We start from the raw sequence: 19,169 nt of genomic DNA, 5'->3' as shown, positions 1-19,169 counted from the left end.
CAACCGTCACGATTTTCCAAAATTAATTTTCACGCTGCATTAAAACTTTATTTTAAACCAATCTCAAGAGAAATGGGGAGAAAAAGACCTTATTAAATGCGATTGAAGAGTCCCAACAACTCAATAAAATAACTCCGAGTCGATATCTCAGTCAATTAGCTCCACGGTGCTGAGCTGCTTGCCAAGGGAAGCTCAGAGCCCTCCACTGATGATTTAACCGTCACTTCGTTTGAGCAAAATCCAACCGATTTGAACATCATCCCATTAATTGCATGCTCGCTGATCTCCGTAATATACCACCACGGCTCATCAACCCCGCGCATTTGCAGTCATCCATTCATAAAAATACGAGTGTGGATGGAGAGAGAAATTCTGGCGGGTTGAGTGTGTAACGCTGGGGGCACTTCATGGTCAAACTCTTGGGTGTAATCACTTGGCTGATCGGTAGCCTCTCTGTCAAGTGCTCTTCATACCCGCATAAGACTACGCGAGGGAGTACATCTTCATACGATAGCACTGTGGTGGTACCGATGGTGTTCGCTGTTAATATACAGTAACTCTGCACTTGTAAGTAAGAGACGGGAGCGGATAACATGGAGAGACCCGAATCGATTATCTTGCCGGCTCGGCGTTCACAGTGGCTGGTCAGTGCCCTGGCGTATGCTTTTGGCCTTGACCAAGGAATCGAAAATGAAGTTGTTGTTCTCGCAACCGGCATCGATCAGTACATTCAAGAGATCTTCCACCATTTGGACATACTTGGAAAAGATCGAATACATCTGTCGGATTTTAATATCTTAATGGAAGTGATTGGTTTCAAAAGCTTAAGTCCACTGACAGAAGAGTCTGAAGAGAGTGGCACTGTTGGTGATCAGTCAAGAGAATTATCCTTCAAGGAATTCCACTCCAAATTGGTTCAGTGTTTTCTTGGAGAAGATGGCAACAGCCCGACTGATGAGAGTTACTCAGTGAAGAGGTGGGACAATGCAGATAAGTTTGTTGAGGCAGAGGTTCGCGTGGTGCCGAGGAGTGGGCTCAGCATCCGCACCATGTGCACTGAGTGTTTCCAAAAAAGACCACTCACCGAGGTGTATCATTCGGTAATGTACAAACAGGGAAGACTGAACTGCGTTGATGGCATGGTCGAGGTGGATTCTCACATGAAAAGTGACTTTGAGAACATTACATTGACACCAGATGATCCTGCGAACACGGGGAACGATCTGGCAATGACAAAGTTGCAGCAAGAAAATGAGGGTCTGAGGGAAATCATCGAGGACATGAGGCAAGCCCTGCAGAGCAGCGACGCCCGCCACCTGGCCCTCCTGGTCTCATTGCAGAAGTTAAAAACAGCAGCGCGCGAGAACCAAACACCGTTCCCACCGCTGCCACCAAAACTACCCGGACATTCCTCCATACGCCCGCAAAACGCAGTCACACTGGCACGGGAACTGAGTCGGCTTCGTGAGGACAGAGACAACCAGCTAGAAGAAGCCATCTGCTACACACAGTCTCTGGAAGCTGATCTCTGGCAATCGAAGAAGAACCAGACCCATCTTGAGCAGAGTAAGTCGTTCCTGCTCGGCAAGCAGCAGTCTCTGACCCAGCGTCTGTGCTCCGCCAGGGAGACTCTGAGCAGTGGGTTGGAGAGAGTCAGAGAGTTGGAGAAACAAGTGGAAGGAATCGACAATCTGCAGAGTAAACTGACGGAGTGGAAGAATCGCGAACGGTAAGATGAATGTTGTCGTCCAAAGTTACTAAACCATGTGGTGTTAATTTGTATCTTTCTCGGGTATCTATATCGACAGCACCCATGGTGTACATTTTAGTAATACTAATAAGACATTTGTAAAGCGCTCAATGCAAAAAGCCTCTAAGCGCATAAAGAGAACAATAAAATAAACAATGAGAGAAAGATACAAGATACAATGAGGCAAGATTTGATTACAAAAAAGCAGCGTTAAACAAATGAGTGGTCAACGGGGACTTAAAACATTGCAAAGAATTAGCTTGGCAAATATACACCGGAAGACTATTCCAAAGAAACGGCGCGGCATAAGACAAAATTATATCTGTGGCCATAAACAAAATGGAAGAAGCTCTAGTAGTAGAAAGCAATGACTGTTGAGATAATCGTAAAGTCCAAGTAGGGAACAATGATGAACAAGTTCATATAAATAAGCAGGAGATTGACATGTTTGACCCTTGAAAATTAACAGAAGAATTGTGTAAACTGTTCGAAACGTAATTTGGAGCCAACACAATTGCATTAGTACAGGTGTTAATTGGTGAAAACGAGTTTTCACCCAAGTTTTTGCAGTGTATGTTTCGACACACCTATATTCTGACACCCCTAGTGTATTTTCCTAATCCTAACCCTTACCCTAACAAATTCACTTGGTTTTTTGTTTTAAACATCGTTGTATGAAATGAGGTTGTCGGCACACAGAGCAGCACATTTCACAACAATAAGCCATAGCAAGTATACATACAAAAACAATTGTAAATGAAGCTATAAAATGAGAATACAAAAATACGATACTGCGGAGGGATCCATTAAAAAGCAAAGCCTGTAGACAATGGTCCCTTTATAAAAGTCAATGAGCCATGAGCTGAACTTTCCCAAATTTGTGTCAACAAAGTATATCAAACCAACAAATGCCTTTTGAGGTTTTTATTTGAAAATAGAACAGCCGAATTCTTGCAAGGAGAAATCTTTTGGACGGGCATGCAGCTATGCTTGCCAAGAGTGGTAAGTCCCTTTATAAAAGTCAATGAGCCATGAGCTGAACTTTCCCAATTTTTGTCAAAAAAATATATCAAACCAACAAATGCCTTTTGAGGTTTTTATTTGAAAATAGAACAGCCGAATTCTTGCAAGGAGAAATCTTTTGGACGGGCGTGCAGCTATATGCTTGCCAAGAGTGGTAATAAAACGTCTGTTTGAGATTCCCATCTCCGTAAAAACGGGCTTCAACAAATTTACTGTTTCAGATTTTACGGTAAAAGCCGTTCGTAAACTGGTACATGTACATATCTCATTTTGTATGGAGAGGCTTTCATTAATAGTTTATGGTAAGTTAATTATTACGTATGCCCAAACTAGGAACACAAGTAGTTAATGTGTATAATGTTAAACCATAAGTCACCATTGTTAACCTGCTAACACTTTACTATCACTTTACTATAAACTTTATAAATTAAAATAATATAATAATGATGCTCAAGGCGCTTCAACATTCAATATTTTTGCAAGGTATGTGGGACTATGTTCGAAGTTTGAAGTATGACACCTACTCCTTTTACATAGCACCATGTAATGGTTCACAAGGTGCTGTGGCGCAATATGCAGCCAATCAAACTAGGAACATCAGGCGAACCCCTTCTATATCGATAAGTGCACTGGGTTCTTTTAAGTTTAAATTTAAGTTTAAAGATCTTTACTTTTTCAAGATATACTGTGGCACAATCTGCAGCCAATCAAACCAGGGACACCAAGGGGAACCCCCTTCTCTGCTCAATAAGTGCACTGTGTTATTAACGTTTGAATTATGAGATCTACTCCTTTTTCATAGCACCATGTAATAGTTTACAAGGTGCTGTGGCACAAACTGTAGCCAATCAAACAAGAAACACCGGTTACTATCAATTCCCCACACGGTATCATCCAAAGTAATCCTGAGTCATCCATGATAAAAGCAACCGCAGCTCCCTCAAGTTTTGCCATTTTTTCTTAATTCCATGCCATGTTTCGGCTGATCGCCAACAAGGCCATACATTCTCCACGATATCCTTCAGAGATGACGATCCCTCCATGATCCCGTGGTCTCGCATTAGACTTAATTGAATTGACCAATTCGCAAGAGAGTCGCGCTGCCGTAGTCTCGACGGCATATATTAGCTAGAACACGGTGTCTCACTGACGGTATAGGGTGGGGGGGGGGTGAGTGATTGGATTAGTGATGGGGATACTGGGAGGTGATTATCCAAGGCAAGCTGATGAGATTGGTATCTTATTGAGTTGAGAATTATTAAAGACCCTCTGATACTTTGAGCTTAATATCTAATCATACGGATTGTATAAGGGGTTTGCACTCAGTGTTAGAGAGACTGGTCAATAACCAAGTATAAATTTGGTTAAATACCAAGTATAAATTTGGTTATCATTAAATTTGTGTTAAAATTACCCATAAGTTGGGTCAAACCGACGCCGAATTCGATTTAGCATCCCACCAGTTGTGTCCAGTTTCCGGAAACTCTGACCCAGAACTTGTAAGAATCTTTTTTTTTAACCTGACTAAGAAAAACATCAATACAGAATAGAGAATCTCATATCCCTTAATTGTATAAAGAGGTTCAATGCAATTCGTGAGGGGGGAAATAGGGATGGGAACTGAAACAGCCGACAGTAATGAATGGATATTTATTACACCACACATGCTAATTATGTTAATTTAAAAAATAAGCTTAATTTAACTCATCAGGCAAGACATGGACATGTAAAAAATACACTAATAATATACAAAAATCGTTGAAAGAGCAAATAAAACCTTCCCAACCTAATTAAAAAACTTGAAGCATAAGTTGACAACGTATGAGTACAAAAAGTGAACATTTTAGGGTACCAACCACAGTGTACTTTTACACAATTTGTGTGAGGTATAGAGCCTTGTCACCACCCCACCCCCTTGTTACAAGGACTCTGTCTAAAAATGGGTTTGTCACACAATTTCTGTTGACCTTGGAGACCTTCTTAAAGGCATCACTTTGGTCCCATAGGAGCATAAATCCCACGCCTGCACCAATCCCTCAAGCTCACATCTGTGGCCCAGGATGATGTTAAACTCTCGTACGCATTACCATCTTCACAGTGCTCCGCTTTGGACGCGGCTTTTTAACAAATACTGAGGGTTCAAGCCACGCGTTCAATGTTACCAGTTCAAACAGTGACTCTGTCAAGGTCAGAGCTGAAACAATAACGGCTAGAAAATGTTACGGGTGGAGCCAGCCGAGCGAGATTGAAAGGACTGGTCTGGCACAGAATTACTCACCAAGCATTGAGCCGTAGGGTTAATCGTGTTCGTTGGCATTGTTACTGTTTCCTCTATACCCACCTCTAAACCGAGGAGGGGACGGGGAGAAAACAAACCATTTTGCTTGTTTCTCCTGGGTTTCTTGGGGGTGTAGTGAAGCTTGACTGATTAGATTGGGTTTGTGTTTGCGAGAGGAGGAGGAGAGGACCAACACCCCGCTGTGTTCAAGGACGCATGAGATGGAGATGGGAGGAGGGGGAGGGGCACCCAGTTGAATGCACTGGATACGTTTGGTAATATTGTCAAAGACCAGTATTCTCACTTGGTGTATCCAAACAAACACATAACATGACACACATGTGCAAATTGGGCCCAATTGGTCATCGAAGATGCAAGGGAATAACGAAAGATAAAAAACCTTGTTGTAATACTTGTTGTGCTTTCAGATGCATAAAAAGCTTCAGCTGAAGTATTTTTTTTTTATTTAATTGAGAAATTACCTCTTTCTCAAAAACTACGTTACTTCGGAGGGAGCCATTTCTATCAACAGCTCTTCATTGCTCGTTACCAATGTGCTAACAGTTATGTTGATGAATTACCAATCGTGTCCAGTGTCTTCAAACAGTGAGCAATGGGGTAGGTATTTCATATTTTGTATAAGGCTGTTGTCATTTTCTCTGTCGCTGCTGCAAACAAGCTTCCTCTGTATTGAGGAAATTCAGACAAAAGAAACGTCAAATTAATTTTAGATCGACTGTAAACATAGCACACACAGTCTTCAACACTACTGTCTTCAAAACCAACGCCATTTATTGTCAGAGTAACACTAATAGACAACAACGGGTCTTCTCCGTGACAATCTTTGATCCCAAATCATAACAAATCAGTCAGACTGCGACCCTAATATGAGTCTGTCGAGGAAAATTAAGCCGAGCATTAATCACTCCAGATTTGGAAGCTAAGAATTTGTCGGCAACCAACCATGACGCAGGTTTTGAGCTTGTATGCTGCTATTATACATTTTGTGAATCACCCCCTTGCTCCCTGTATTATTGTGAGACTGAGTCACTCCAACTGCTGTGCCATAACTTTTTCTTTTCAAATTTCGTAAAGAATTTCACTATTGAATTAAATTCAAACGCACATTTATTTTATACTTATATGAAAAATATCGAAAAGTACATGACACTATGCAGTAAAGCAAAACATAACACTCAGTAGCAATACGCAGGATGGGACATTTTTTGATGAGTAGAAGCTTGTAAAAAAGGAAAAAAAGAAAGAAAAAAACAGACAGACAGATAAACATAAACAGATAAACACCCTGACACAGAATGGATAACTAACTGGGTCAACATGACCTTCACCATTATGTGTTGTTCTTATTTTGGATGATACTTGCTTATAGCTTTTTAATTTACTGATACAGAGAAAGTGAGTAGGAAAGCGAATAATAAACTGGTTATAACATTCAGTTGGATATCAGAGACTGCTTGACTGCTGATGACGCCATTTTGACTACTTTGGGTCATTGTGTCTCCCATAATACAACCTGTGCAGTCAAAATGCTCGTGAATTAACGATCGGTCGAGCGATGAGTTTATGAATACGAGGTTATAATTTAGCATGGGATATAACAAGAACGAGGTTGAGATAAGACCCCCACATATAACAGGAAAACGAAGAAAAACTGGTTACAACACTGGAAGAATTAAAAAATAAATTGTAAACTTGCGGATGCAACCATGTGTAGATCTCTTTTGTGGGAGTGTTGCTCTGAAAAGAGCCGGTGTGGTCTCGACGTTTCGAACAGTATAATCTGCTCGTCTTCAGGAGAATGCTGGACTGCTGGTAGTGGTTGAGATTAAGTATCGCTGGGGGGGGGCACATTGGTTGGGAAAGATCCAAGCTGTTCTTGACCGGTTACATTAAGTTGGGATATAACAGAGTGACGCCATGTTTTGCTATTGTATGTCTCCCATTCAAACTCATGACTCACAAGAACTTAATCCAATTATAACATTAATTTTCCACTTTCGTCAATTGGCCCTTTGTTCCGTCTACAGGGAGAAGACCGAGTGCAGTGCCAAATCACCCGACGGGTTTCCTCACGAGGACCCGAACGGTTCGTCGGACGTGTCCGGCGGGACGTCGGTAATATCCGGTGGGACGTCGGTAATCTCCGGTGGTTCTCTTGATGACTCGAGCGGAACTTCGGAGGATTCCGGAGGTGATCTTCTCACTGGTATGGACTCGGGTTGTGTGTCGGACAACGAGAGAGGTTCCCCGACGTCTGCAGGGAGCGAGACGGATAGTAGTTCTGTTGCCAGTGGAAGCAGTAAGTTAATTCTTAATGTAATTTCAAAATTGGCACCCGCGTGTACTTTTGCTTCGCATAACTGCCGGAGGGTAATTTTGTTGTTGCTCATTAGAGTTGCCACTGTCGTAGTGCTTCTCAATTGGGATTTGTTTTCTTCTAAATCGAATCAAAGAAGGGAAACCTTAAACCAAAATCAGGAAATTTGTTGAGGATGTGCAGACAAAAAATTGCTGCCGGATGCACCCAAGGCCTTAGCCCTCGAACCGCCTGTGGTGAATTTTAACATCTTTCTATAACAAGAAAACCCGAACCAAACTGAAGGAATTGTTCTTCCTCTGTTCACCACCAATACGCGGATGTGTTCTATTTTCTGAACCATGAGACTTTGGAAGCACATTGTGTTTAGTCAAATATAACGCTTTTAGTAATAGGGTTACAATTTCAAAATGATTTTGTTTGAAAAATCCCAACTGTCACAAAGACGCATTCTATCAAAAGACATTTATAAGTCAAACAATATTATTTCAAAATTATTTTGTTTGAAAAGTCCACGAGTCACAAAACCGTATTGTTGTACAAGTCAAACTTTAAGTAAAAAGTAGTATCCATTTCATTTCAGTATCGGATGAAGACTCGGTTTGGCAGGAAGAAGACAACAAGCACAACAACAACAATAACAACAATAACAACAACTGCGCAAGCTCGTCGCTGACAGGCGTATTGAACAACGCTGATTGGCTGATCAAGTTGACGCAGGTGCAGAAGCACCTTCTGGAGACGGAGGTTCAGAAAGGCCAGGCAGAGGGACAGTTTAAACAAGTAAGAAACAACACGTATCAGTTATAGATTTAGAACGAGTATTTGTTTGAACCTTATCAAGGCCGTTTCTCACAATCTTGTATACTATCAATAGCTCTCCATTGCTCGTTACTCAGTAAGTTTTTATGCTAAATTTTATTTTGAGTAATTAGCAATGTGTCCAGGGGTGGTTTCACAAATAGTTAAAGATGCTATGTCAGATTTTTTGCCGATTTGACCCCAAAATTTTGGTTTCAAATTCAATAGGTAATTTGATGGGGGTCGAGAAAGTTACAAGCTTTCATTGCTCAAAAAAAGTCCGCCAATAGTAGCAGTGAAATAAAGTGCTCAAAATTAGTTTTTGTCAGGATCCCGACAATCTATCACGTGACCAATTCTTATGTGTTTTATAAGAAACGTTAAAAAAAAAATTCATGGTTCCTGACCATTAAAAGTAAAAGTTAAACCTTTTTTCGTTAGAGCGGGTGATACTCTTTGAAATGTTTGGGGCCAAAAATCTGACATAACATCTTTGAGACTAGTCTTATCTTGCGTTAAGACTAGTCTTATCTTGAGTTAGGATGAATTACTCGTGACGGTCCTAACTTAGGACTAGCATAGGTTTTTAATATATCCAAGGACTAGTCCTAAGTTAGGACAAGTCCCAACTCTTTGTGAAATCGACCCCTTGTCTTTAAGCATTGGCATCTGCACAGTGCGGTTACCAAAGCCAAAGATTCGAAGAAGAGGCTTTTAGCTTTGAGAATGATGCGTTTACTCCGCATACATCAGACCCCAAAGGATTGTGTCATTATCCTGACAGTTTACCAATCTTTATTTTGTGTTAATGCATAAATCTGATTTCAAGAGTCATTCAAATCCAAGGAGCTCTTAGACAAAGAACCATTGATCTTTATTGTCCAAAGAGGAAAGGCAAACGAACGTTTGTCAGTTGTCATCACATTTATAGAGTTGTGTTTTGTTTGTTTTGTTGTTTGTTTGTTGTCATCTATAAGGGCCAAACCCTTTATGTACGACACCAAACACAGATACACAGATTAACATTAAGCTTACACAATTTGAAGATAATGATGGTAAAAAGCTTCCCTTCAAATATTACTTGCTTAGGTACTGTAGTTGTTTTGAAATTAGAAAAAAATGTCACGAAATTAATTTTCGTCTCAGGAGACGAAAATCATTTTAGCAAGTACGAAATATTTACCAGTACACGACTCTCTTGAAAACATTGCTCTTTGATTTTCCCTTTTTTTCCCCTTGACGATTCATGAAGTTGCAACTTCTATAGTTAAACTATATTACATCGGCCTACATCTTCATTCACTGTGAGTAGGGATTCATGTCATGGCCAAACAAACTTGATGCTCCAAAAGGTATCAACCCTTCAACCGTCTTGCGTATGACCAGATTCAGCCACTACGATACCACACTTTCTTGAGAGGATCGGTATTGATAACATGTGACTCACATTTTGAAATATTTCTGAGCCTTTCGATCTTCAATAATGTTTCAGTCCTCGTTGTTGCTTGTTGACACCAAATATGCTTTGGCACAGGTCGATTATTATTACAGGGCTACAGCTGCTTGGGCCGACCAAGGGCTCAATACAACACTTGCTTGTTATCAACTTTGTGTCTTACACCCCCCGAAAAAAAAGAACAAAAACGCTGGATGCTTCTGCCTGTAGCGAAATGCAACCGAGTAACTCACGATCTTTTCGAGTTGGGGTTCAAACTGTAATATGCTGACACCGGTGTTTTCACGCGACTTTGTGCGACACTGTCATGCCAGCTGAGCTCTGGTCCTGACACCTGGCCGATGAGGTGACGAAAAAGGGCTGCCCATCATTTTTGCTCTATCTCGGTGGCAATCTTTACATGACTGCACTGCTGCAGCCGTGCTAATAATTGCTGGCTTCATTTTCCACCTGGATTGAAAACACAATTGCTGCACCTCGGATGTTAATGTCGTGCGTCGATATTACGCAGCACGTGAGAACTAGGCCACTATTAAAAAGTTTTTGTTTATTACGCAGTCTCTTATAAACTATTCCGCATTATATTATTCCGAGGATCTAACCTAACTAGTGTAACCAAACACAATACATGACTGGTATCCTGCTAATTTCTGCTAAGCGGGACATTTTTCAGCAATTTTGTCCCGCTAGCTCTATAAAATTGGGCCCTGGTAATCAATAAGAGCTCTACTCGGTCCGAACCATAAACCTTTATACATGATCGTCTCTGTAGCCAAAAGCAAAACGGGATCTATGACCAAAGAAATCTAGGTCACGAACAAAATATAAAAATTGGCGAACTGAAAAGATTTGTTACAAATACACGTTGTCCTCATTCCCTGTTATTGTGAATTTATTGTACAATATCCAGCCCTAGTTCGGCATAATATAAAGCGACCACACCCTCTTTTCTGAAATTGTGCAAACCTCATTCTCGGTCATGCATGAGATGATTTTCAAATTCCCTTCTTAATGCCAATCATTTAGTCAAAAATATGTTACCACCCGAGCGAACATAATCAAGGCCGACGGGGGTTTAAGAACCGGATCATAGATTACTTCAAAATACCATCATCTACGACAAGGCACGGGTATTTGGCCAGAGCTCTGGGTATATGACTGGGGAATCTGGGTTATTGGATTTTTGTATTTTCATTCTGATATCATCATTGCGATAAGTCTCACTTATGAATTTTGTGCTTGATCAGTGAGTCTCGTTTTACTATGTATAATAAGTTCTTTAAATTCTAATGGGTTTAATATCAGCAAGTTGGCAGATTTTCTTCAGGTGGAATGTGAATTGAAATACGATTATTTATATTGACGTGGGAAACGGCAGATACACACGTGTGGAAATCGAAAGTATTTTTTCCTGCAACAAGGTAGCACAAATAAACAAGGTTCAGATTTATAATGAATTTTTGCGAAGATGTGTTGTTATGACATCTCCAAACGCAAATATTAACGCGGGAAACGACAGATTATACAATTGAGGAAACCAAGGAAAAACTGGTTACACGCAACCAGGAGGCACACATAAACATATACTCAGATTTATAATGTGTTTTTGCCATGATATATTGTTACGACATCTCCACAGCAAATGGTCATGAAATTTACAAGAAGGCACGTTTTATACACCAGTCAAACAAAAAAAGCAAACCAACTTTTTGTGACAGAATAACCCTTGATTCATGGTGCCAGGGGACCTGACATGTATGGGAGACTGGGTAAATAAGGGATTTTCAATTCGGATTCTGTATTTTAAGTTTGACCCATTTCTGTGTCATTTCGACACAGCTTCCGGGGGTCAGCCTGACTTAGAAAGGAGTCTCAAATTGGGATTATCTCAAATTGGGATGAGCAACTCGTCCTAACTTAGGACCAGCCTTTAGTTTTCAATAACTCCTTGGACATGTAGTCCTAAAAGTTAGGACCATCTTTGTGAAAATGACCCCTCGCAATGAGTTACGATCAGTCTTAGCTCGAGTTAGGATGAGTTACTTGTCATAACTTAGGAATAGGACTAGCATTAAGCTCCTAAAGGACTACTCACATAAGTTAGGACTATCTTGGTGAAAATGACCCCTCGCAAAGAGTTAAGACCAGTCTTAGCTCGAGTAAGGATGAGTTACTTGTCATAACTTAGGAATAGGACTAGCATTAAGTCTTTAATAACTCCTAAAGGACTACTAACTTAAGTTAGGACTATCTTGGTGAAAATGACCCCTCGCAATGAGTTACGATCAGTCTTGTCTCGAGTTAGGATGAGTTACTTGTCATAACTTAGGAATAGGACTATTGCATTAAGTCTATAATAACTCCTAAAGGACTACTCACATAAGTTAGGATTATCTTGGTGAAAATGACCCCCTCACAAAGAGTAAGGATGAGTTACTCGTCATAACTTAGGAATAGGACTAGCATTAAGTATTTAACTCCTAAAGGACTACTCACATAAGTTAGGACTATATTGGTGAAAATGACCCCTCGCAATGAGTTACGATCTGTCTTGTTTCGAGTTAGGATGAGTTACTTGTCATAACTTAGGAATAGGACTAGCATTAAGTCTATAATAACTTCTAAAGGACTACTCACATAAGTTACGACTATCTTGGTGATAATGACCCCCTCACAAAGAGTAAGGATGAGTTACTCGTCATAACTTAGGACTAGCCTTATAGTCTTTAATAACTCTTTAAGGACTACTCCAATAAGTTAAGACTATGTTTGTGAAAATGACCCTTCACAAAGAGAAAGGATGAGTTACTCGTCCTAACTTAGGACAGCCTTAAGTTTGTAATAACTCCTAAATAATCCAAGGACTAGTCCTGAGTTAGGGCCATCTTTGAGAAATTGACCCCAGGCCGCGTGGGACCCAGAACAAACATTTTAGACTAATGTTTGTCATCTCATAGTTTGTGTAAATAATGTAATTTGTCGGTAATTGATGTTGTAATTTGTTTCTTTCTAGTGTATATCAAGATATGTACATGGGAATCTCCCGGGAATAATTTTTTTTTACAAAATAAAAAATATTATTTCCGCCCTTTTTCAGATTAAAGCTGATTTGCTCCACGAGTTGAACACCAAGCTCAAGGAGACGGAGCAGTATCAGACGGAGATTCAATGTCTTGAGACGGAGAGGGTCAGACTGTCCCTGATTGAAGCTACCGTAGGGGAGGTCATATCACTACTCCGGAAACTCAGAAATCTGGTAATCTTTCTCGCTTATCACATTGTTCCTTTTCACTCAAATACTTCATTTGTACAAACCTAACAGATACCTCCGGTCATCGACTGACACCAGACTACTTGCCATCCCCAAAACACGCACCACTACTGGGGAAGAAAGCTTCCACGCTGCTGCCCCCAAACTCTGGAATGATTTACCTCACAGCATCCGCCACTCTAGCTCACTAGCAGCCTTCAAGAAATCTCTCAAAACCCACCTGTTCAACTGATTTGCTTGCTTTTATTTATTCTGTGCTCTTTGTTTATTTTGTGTGTACAGCGCTGTGGTACTTTCCCCTGTTAGTTAGAGCGCTTTATAAATACCTTGTATTATTATTATTATTATTATTATTATTATTATTATTATTATTATTATTATTATTATTATTATTATTATTATTATTATTATTATTATTATTATTATTATTATTATTATTATTAATATTATTATTATTATTCCCTATATTATCAAGAAGTTGGGGTCCACATCACAGCTATTTTAATTTGAACTACCTGGTGTGTATTTCACAAAAGGTTATAAGACTAGTATTATCTCCTGGCAGGTCAGTTGCTTGTTCTAACTTACTCACCCTAACTTAGGACTATGATTTTATTACTCCATAGGACTAGTCCTAAATCTTTGTGAAATCGACTACTGTATTGATTGTGGGAGTAATAATTTAAACCTTCGTCACAAACTTCAAAGAATTATTGCCGTTATAAAATTATAATTTGAACACATGTATCTCATTAACACACAATTCAAAATTATTTGCATGAGTCATACAAGCACAGGTCAACAAATGTAGTGTTCGTTCGGACAGAATGGATTTTGAAATGGCTCGAGACTGGCCCATCGCATATTAAGGGACACATCGCATACCTTTACACTGATGGGCCACAAGCACAAATTAATTTACAATATCAAAACATAATCCAGCGTTATCCGCGAGTGAATCCACAGCCTGGGTTTATCATTTTGGGGAGGAATTGGAAGGGGTGGGATAAACAAGACGAGGGGAAGTACAGGCTAATTTCTCATCACGCTTGGGAAGATAAATATCGGGATCTAACTGGAGAGGCCTGGAGCGACGACTGCCGGAGAAAGATTCGAAGATGGAAGAGTGAGAGAGAGAGAGAGGGGGGGGGGGGGAGCTCCGGTAATATTAATTTCGTCAGTATAGATCGGTATGGCTTTTTATCCTGGGGCTGTTTTTTGCTTTGGCGATAAAATTTGCACGGCAAAATTGGGTCATCGGAGGGACTTCATGCGATGGTATGGAGGCTTTTCAAATTTGATATTGCTGATGACAGCATGGTATAGATAACTATCAAAGAAATATCACGGTTGTAAAAAAAAAAAAAAAAACGTACGGTTGGGACAAGAAAATGGTGATAAACCAGCTCTGTAAAATTCTTAAACTTAAATAACTTATGTCACTGTCAGAGGGTTTCTGGTCCAGCTCTGGTCAGAGTTTAATGATTTTAAAACTCGTAAAAGACCTTTACCGGAACTGAAAACAGAGCCATGGACCCGAACCAAACCCGGAATAACACCCATCAGGGTAGGCCCAATTTCATAAGAGCTACTTTAAAGTAGAAAGCACAATAAAATGTTGCTTACCAGAATGAGGTTACCAGCCGCAACATAGTGTCACGTGTACAAATTGTGACTGGTATCCTGCTAATTTCTACTTAGCATGCAATATTGTTAAGCAATTTGTTTCTGCTAAAGCAGCTCTCTGTGATGAAATTGTGCCCAGGGCTGGGGGACCACATGCTGTTCAACAACCAACGTTATTGGGACCGGAGCTATAAAGAAAGGGAAATACATTTGAATTTGAGACCAGAATTTAGCTGAAGACACACTCGCTGTCTTACACTTGAGCCCAACTCAAATATTCATTGAAACAAAAATCCACGTCACTCTGCTCCGAATATCACGGCTGACCTACATGCTAAACGGTTAAGGCTTTTGTCAGACTATTTAATAAAACATTTACGGATTTTTCGGAGGGCCGAAAAATGGGAAATCAAGTATGGCAAGAATATCATGCCTGGATTAGAGATGGTCACAGAGCTTTTATATGGTTGACAGGATTTGAAGCATGTTTACCCTTCATCAAGCAGTGATTATATATTGTGTTACTAATTAATGCTCGACGTCATAATCAACGTTGGGATCGCTTTGGAATAGCTGAGAGCTATCAGAAATAAATTCCTTGTTTAGAAGGGCGGAGCGAGGGATTTTGTGCCGACATAAACGTTCCCAAATAAAATTTTCAAAAATCAAAAATAAGAGACAATTTTTAAAAAAATAACAAGAAATTGGATTTATCCCTCTATCAATATCAAGTAAGCTGGATGTTGACTTTTACAGCGGGGGCCTTGACGCAATTTCATAAAGCCTGTTATAAAGATATAAAACAAATTAAACTTGCTTAGCTCATCAAACAACTTTTGCTTAGCAAAAATAGGTTATACGAATGCCATTTAGTTACAATTGCTGCGACTGGTACCCGGTCATTTCTTAACACTTCCTGAGCAGAATTGTTGTTTAATATTAAAAAATGTTAAACCATAAAACACTGATTATAAACAACAAAAATGGTTACGGGTTTTCTTAAACAGAATGTTTTATATAGGTCTCTTGCCCCTTCCTGCTTACAAGGTAATTACACAGAACCACTAATTGGTCTCTCACCAGAATCACCACCTTGGGGATATTTAGACATCCCATCGGAAACCGATGGCTTTTATACGGGAGATTCTTATGTTAATACTACGCAAATAAAAGCGCCCAGCAGGCAGCTTGGCGTGAAACGGAGCATTTCAACTGCCGTCCAAAGACGCGAAAGAGCAGCCCTTGTTTTCATTGCTGGTCTCGCTCTCGGCTATTAGAAAATAATTGATCACGTGAAACAACAGATAGAGGCTTGAATGCATAATCAATTAAGTAAGATAACATGAAGCATTTTTCTGCAGTGTGTTAAAAAAAGCTAAGGAATCAGGCATATCCTTGGGTGTTGTATGGGTTTAGGAAGGAAGTACAAAGTCTGAAACACTAAAATACGACTTGTTGGTCCATTAACCACGGTGGGTTTTAAATCGATTTCATTAACAAAGATTTCATACACGACATCTGAGACTAAAGGCCTACATGTAACTGAAAAAGTAGAACATTCAAAAAGTTTCCCTTTTATTAAAGGTAGGGTCATACTTTGGTATGCCACCCACATTTGTTTTAACTTCTATCTGAAAACTTGTTATAAAGATAGCGAAGGTGGTATGATCTTGTCAAATAATGCTAATTTTGTCTGAAATGCCCCCCCCCCCACCCACGCCCCCGATATGAGATAAATTTGCACGTGGTGGCCGGCCGTAAGCCGGAGATGCGGTTGGTGCCCGCATCCTAAAGTATTTGGAAAAACGGGATTTCAGTTCGGGATTCTGCATCAGTCTGATAAATTTTTCGGTCACTTTGTCACATTTCTGGTCACATTGACCGATATATGGGTCAGTCCCCCTGCATGCCACCGGAACCGGGTCAAATCTAATCCGCGAGTGAACAAACACAGTTACGTTCTCCATGAAAGTTTCGAATTGTCACATAGTGTGATGGGAGTGATAATATTATAGGCACGACTATCCAAGAATGGTAGCAATGTTTTCGATTTTTAAATTTGTTTTAAAATTTTACACTTCAAACAATGTTTTTCTAAAAAGAAAATTGACATAAAAAGGTTGACCTTTCAACAAACTTTCAACCAAAATATAATATTAAAATGTTTCCTCAGATGCGTTATTGACGACTCGGTCAAACGTTGTAAAAAATTGGTTGAACCATTTTTCATTGTTTCTGAAAACAAACCTAGTATGTCGCTGTGACCACAAACATGTGTAGGAAACGCTTAAATCTGGGTCAATTTGTAAACGGACAAAATCTGTTTGGATGAGACAGTAAAACCCATAGCTTATCTTTGTAATGTGATGCTACTACAATAATAACAATGTCAAGAGTTAAAGACAAAAACTGCTCTTTCGACTAACCACATACAACTAGGCCGACAGACGCAGTACTTCGGAGAGCATATAAACCCGCCGGGCATCTGACATGGAATGAAAATAATTTAACATCATAACAGCACAAAGAAAGATTAACAATGCGTGGGGGAAAGTGCCTCCCAAACGCGACATAAAATAAAAACCACCCCAAGTAATTCTTCAATTAAACTTCGCCAAGGGGCCCAAAGTCTGATGCGAAACAAGGCTCGCTTGAAAAGGGGGGAAAGCTTCATACAACCACAAAAAAAGACTGACAAATTATGGCGGCAAAAAAACGAGAAGAGTAAAAATGTGCGCCAAATGCCGCGATTCTGGGATCAGCAGAGTGTGATAATTGCCAAAACACCATAAAGCCAATAAGCAAAAATTACTGCGCACACAACTTCACGGGGTATTAGAGAATGAGTCATATTTAGATTGAATAATTCGCTCTATTGTAGAGTGGTTTGCGTTTGTTTGCTTCCATTCTTTTTGATACGGCAACGCCAGGAGGCCCCAAAGTACGGACAAAGTGGTATTGCGCCGATGGAATTGGCAACAAATTAGATCAAAAGCAAAATGAATCTGTGCTGTAATGTCTTCATCGGCACGCACTGCATGCAGGAATGGAATTTTGTGTTCTTTCAATATGTTGGAATTAATTGATATGCCAGTTATTTTGGAGTTCATGAATATGCCAGTTTTATAAAAAGCGTAGCGAATTTCATTAGCTGTTAATTATTGTTATAATCATGTTTGCTTGTTTTAATTACCAATATTTTTCCACTGTGAATGGTATCCTGCTTAATTTTGCTTTATAGTAAATGTTTATACTTTAAGCAGCTAAAAGCTAAGAAATTGGGCGCCTAACCATTACCATTCTTTGCATCTGTACGTTTAAAGCTGGCCAGTTTTGTTGATGGGCATTTTAAAACAATAAACATAATACATCATGAACATGAAGACAAAAAAACATATCTCGGTTCTTGCAGTCGAGTATACATTTTCGTTGTACCGCGATTTCTGATTCAAACTCAATAGAAAACGAACAAACCCAAACGAGAAATTCCCTTCGCTTGAAACTGAATCAATATTTACACAGAGTATAAATATTTATGAAACCGGCGATGAAAATATTTTCTTAAGTACGCACTTTTGGTGAACGTCAACACACCACTCAACCCGTCCGTAAAAACGCATTACAGCCCGCAGAGACGAAAATGGTATGATCTCATATTATATCTCACCAAATATAGCAATATTCGGAGAGTTCAAGCAGGGATGGTATAATTACAGTCGAATTTTATCAACAAGAAGAGTACCCGGAGTGAACTGCTTGTGTGTGAAATTGTCATCGCGTTAATTGCGCGCTTTGCTTGCTTGATTGCAGGGGAATTATTTCACCTCGGCAGTCATTGGGGTTCAGTGGTCTTGACGTGGTCGGTTTGGCCTGGCCGGACCGGCGGTAGGTGAACTGCCGCGACTCCGCATTGACCTCACAGGGGGGTGGGAATAGTTGTGAGAAAAGTTTCGAGACAAAAAGAGAGTACAATAACAGGGATGCGATTTACAGAATGTGAGCATTCCTGACTTGCTGGCATGGGTTCCCCTCTCATTCTAGACCCAGCACATGTATTGTAACAATTCAGGAGGTTTGCAGGCTATACTTCTTTCTCCCTTTGGTAATTGCTTTACCACTTTCAAGAAAATTTAACGCAGCGTTCTCCTCAGTGGTTAGACTTGATTCAAGTCCCATTCTCGTGTAAGAGGTCCCTATGCATATCACTGCAACTTACTATCAAACAACGTAGCATACACAGTACAGTGCGCGCTCGCCGCCAAAATGTGGGCCCGAGCATGCGGAACAGGTTGGGGAATGCAGATCATCGCAAAGCGGTAGTTTCCTGGGGGTGGCACGGGATTGGGACTTGAGTCAAGTCTACCCAGTGGGCACAAATTCCAGTTAAACCACACGAGGACCCTCAGTCAAAATTCGCTCCAAAATTCGCTTGTGGAAATTGCATGTACCCGTCACTGCGTTACAATACCACTGCGGTACAAATTGCGTTCATCTGATGGGTATCAGCTAAATGTTGCCTGCGAGATTTTTTTTTACTCAAAAAAATTCTTCTCTTTTAAACCAAGCAAGAATATTGCATTAAAAAAACTTCTTGATATGTTTAACTTTATACCATACTGTATCAGT

The 19,169-nt window shown here is 40.0% G+C and overlaps 1 protein-coding gene across 1 annotated transcript in view; it reads left to right on the top strand.

The window, feature by feature from the left end:
- Positions 1–394: 394 nt before the first annotated feature.
- Positions 395–19,169, top strand: part of LOC117306920 (EF-hand and coiled-coil domain-containing protein 1-like) — a 21,127-nt gene continuing 2,352 nt past the window's right edge. Inside the window, exons 1-4 of the mRNA XM_033791497.1 lie at positions 395–1,729; positions 7,100–7,371; positions 7,973–8,172; positions 12,744–12,902. Coding sequence (XP_033647388.1) covers positions 594–1,729; positions 7,100–7,371; positions 7,973–8,172; positions 12,744–12,902 — 1,767 coding nt within the window. The 5' untranslated portion in view covers positions 395–593. The remainder of the gene's footprint in view (positions 1,730–7,099; positions 7,372–7,972; positions 8,173–12,743; positions 12,903–19,169) is intronic.

Source organism: Asterias rubens, chromosome 2, assembly GCF_902459465.1.
Source record: "Asterias rubens chromosome 2, eAstRub1.3, whole genome shotgun sequence".
NCBI lineage: Eukaryota > Metazoa > Echinodermata > Asteroidea > Forcipulatida > Asteriidae > Asterias > Asterias rubens.
The sequence above is the reverse complement of the archived record's forward strand: the minus strand, read 5'-3'. Positions and strand labels throughout refer to the sequence as shown.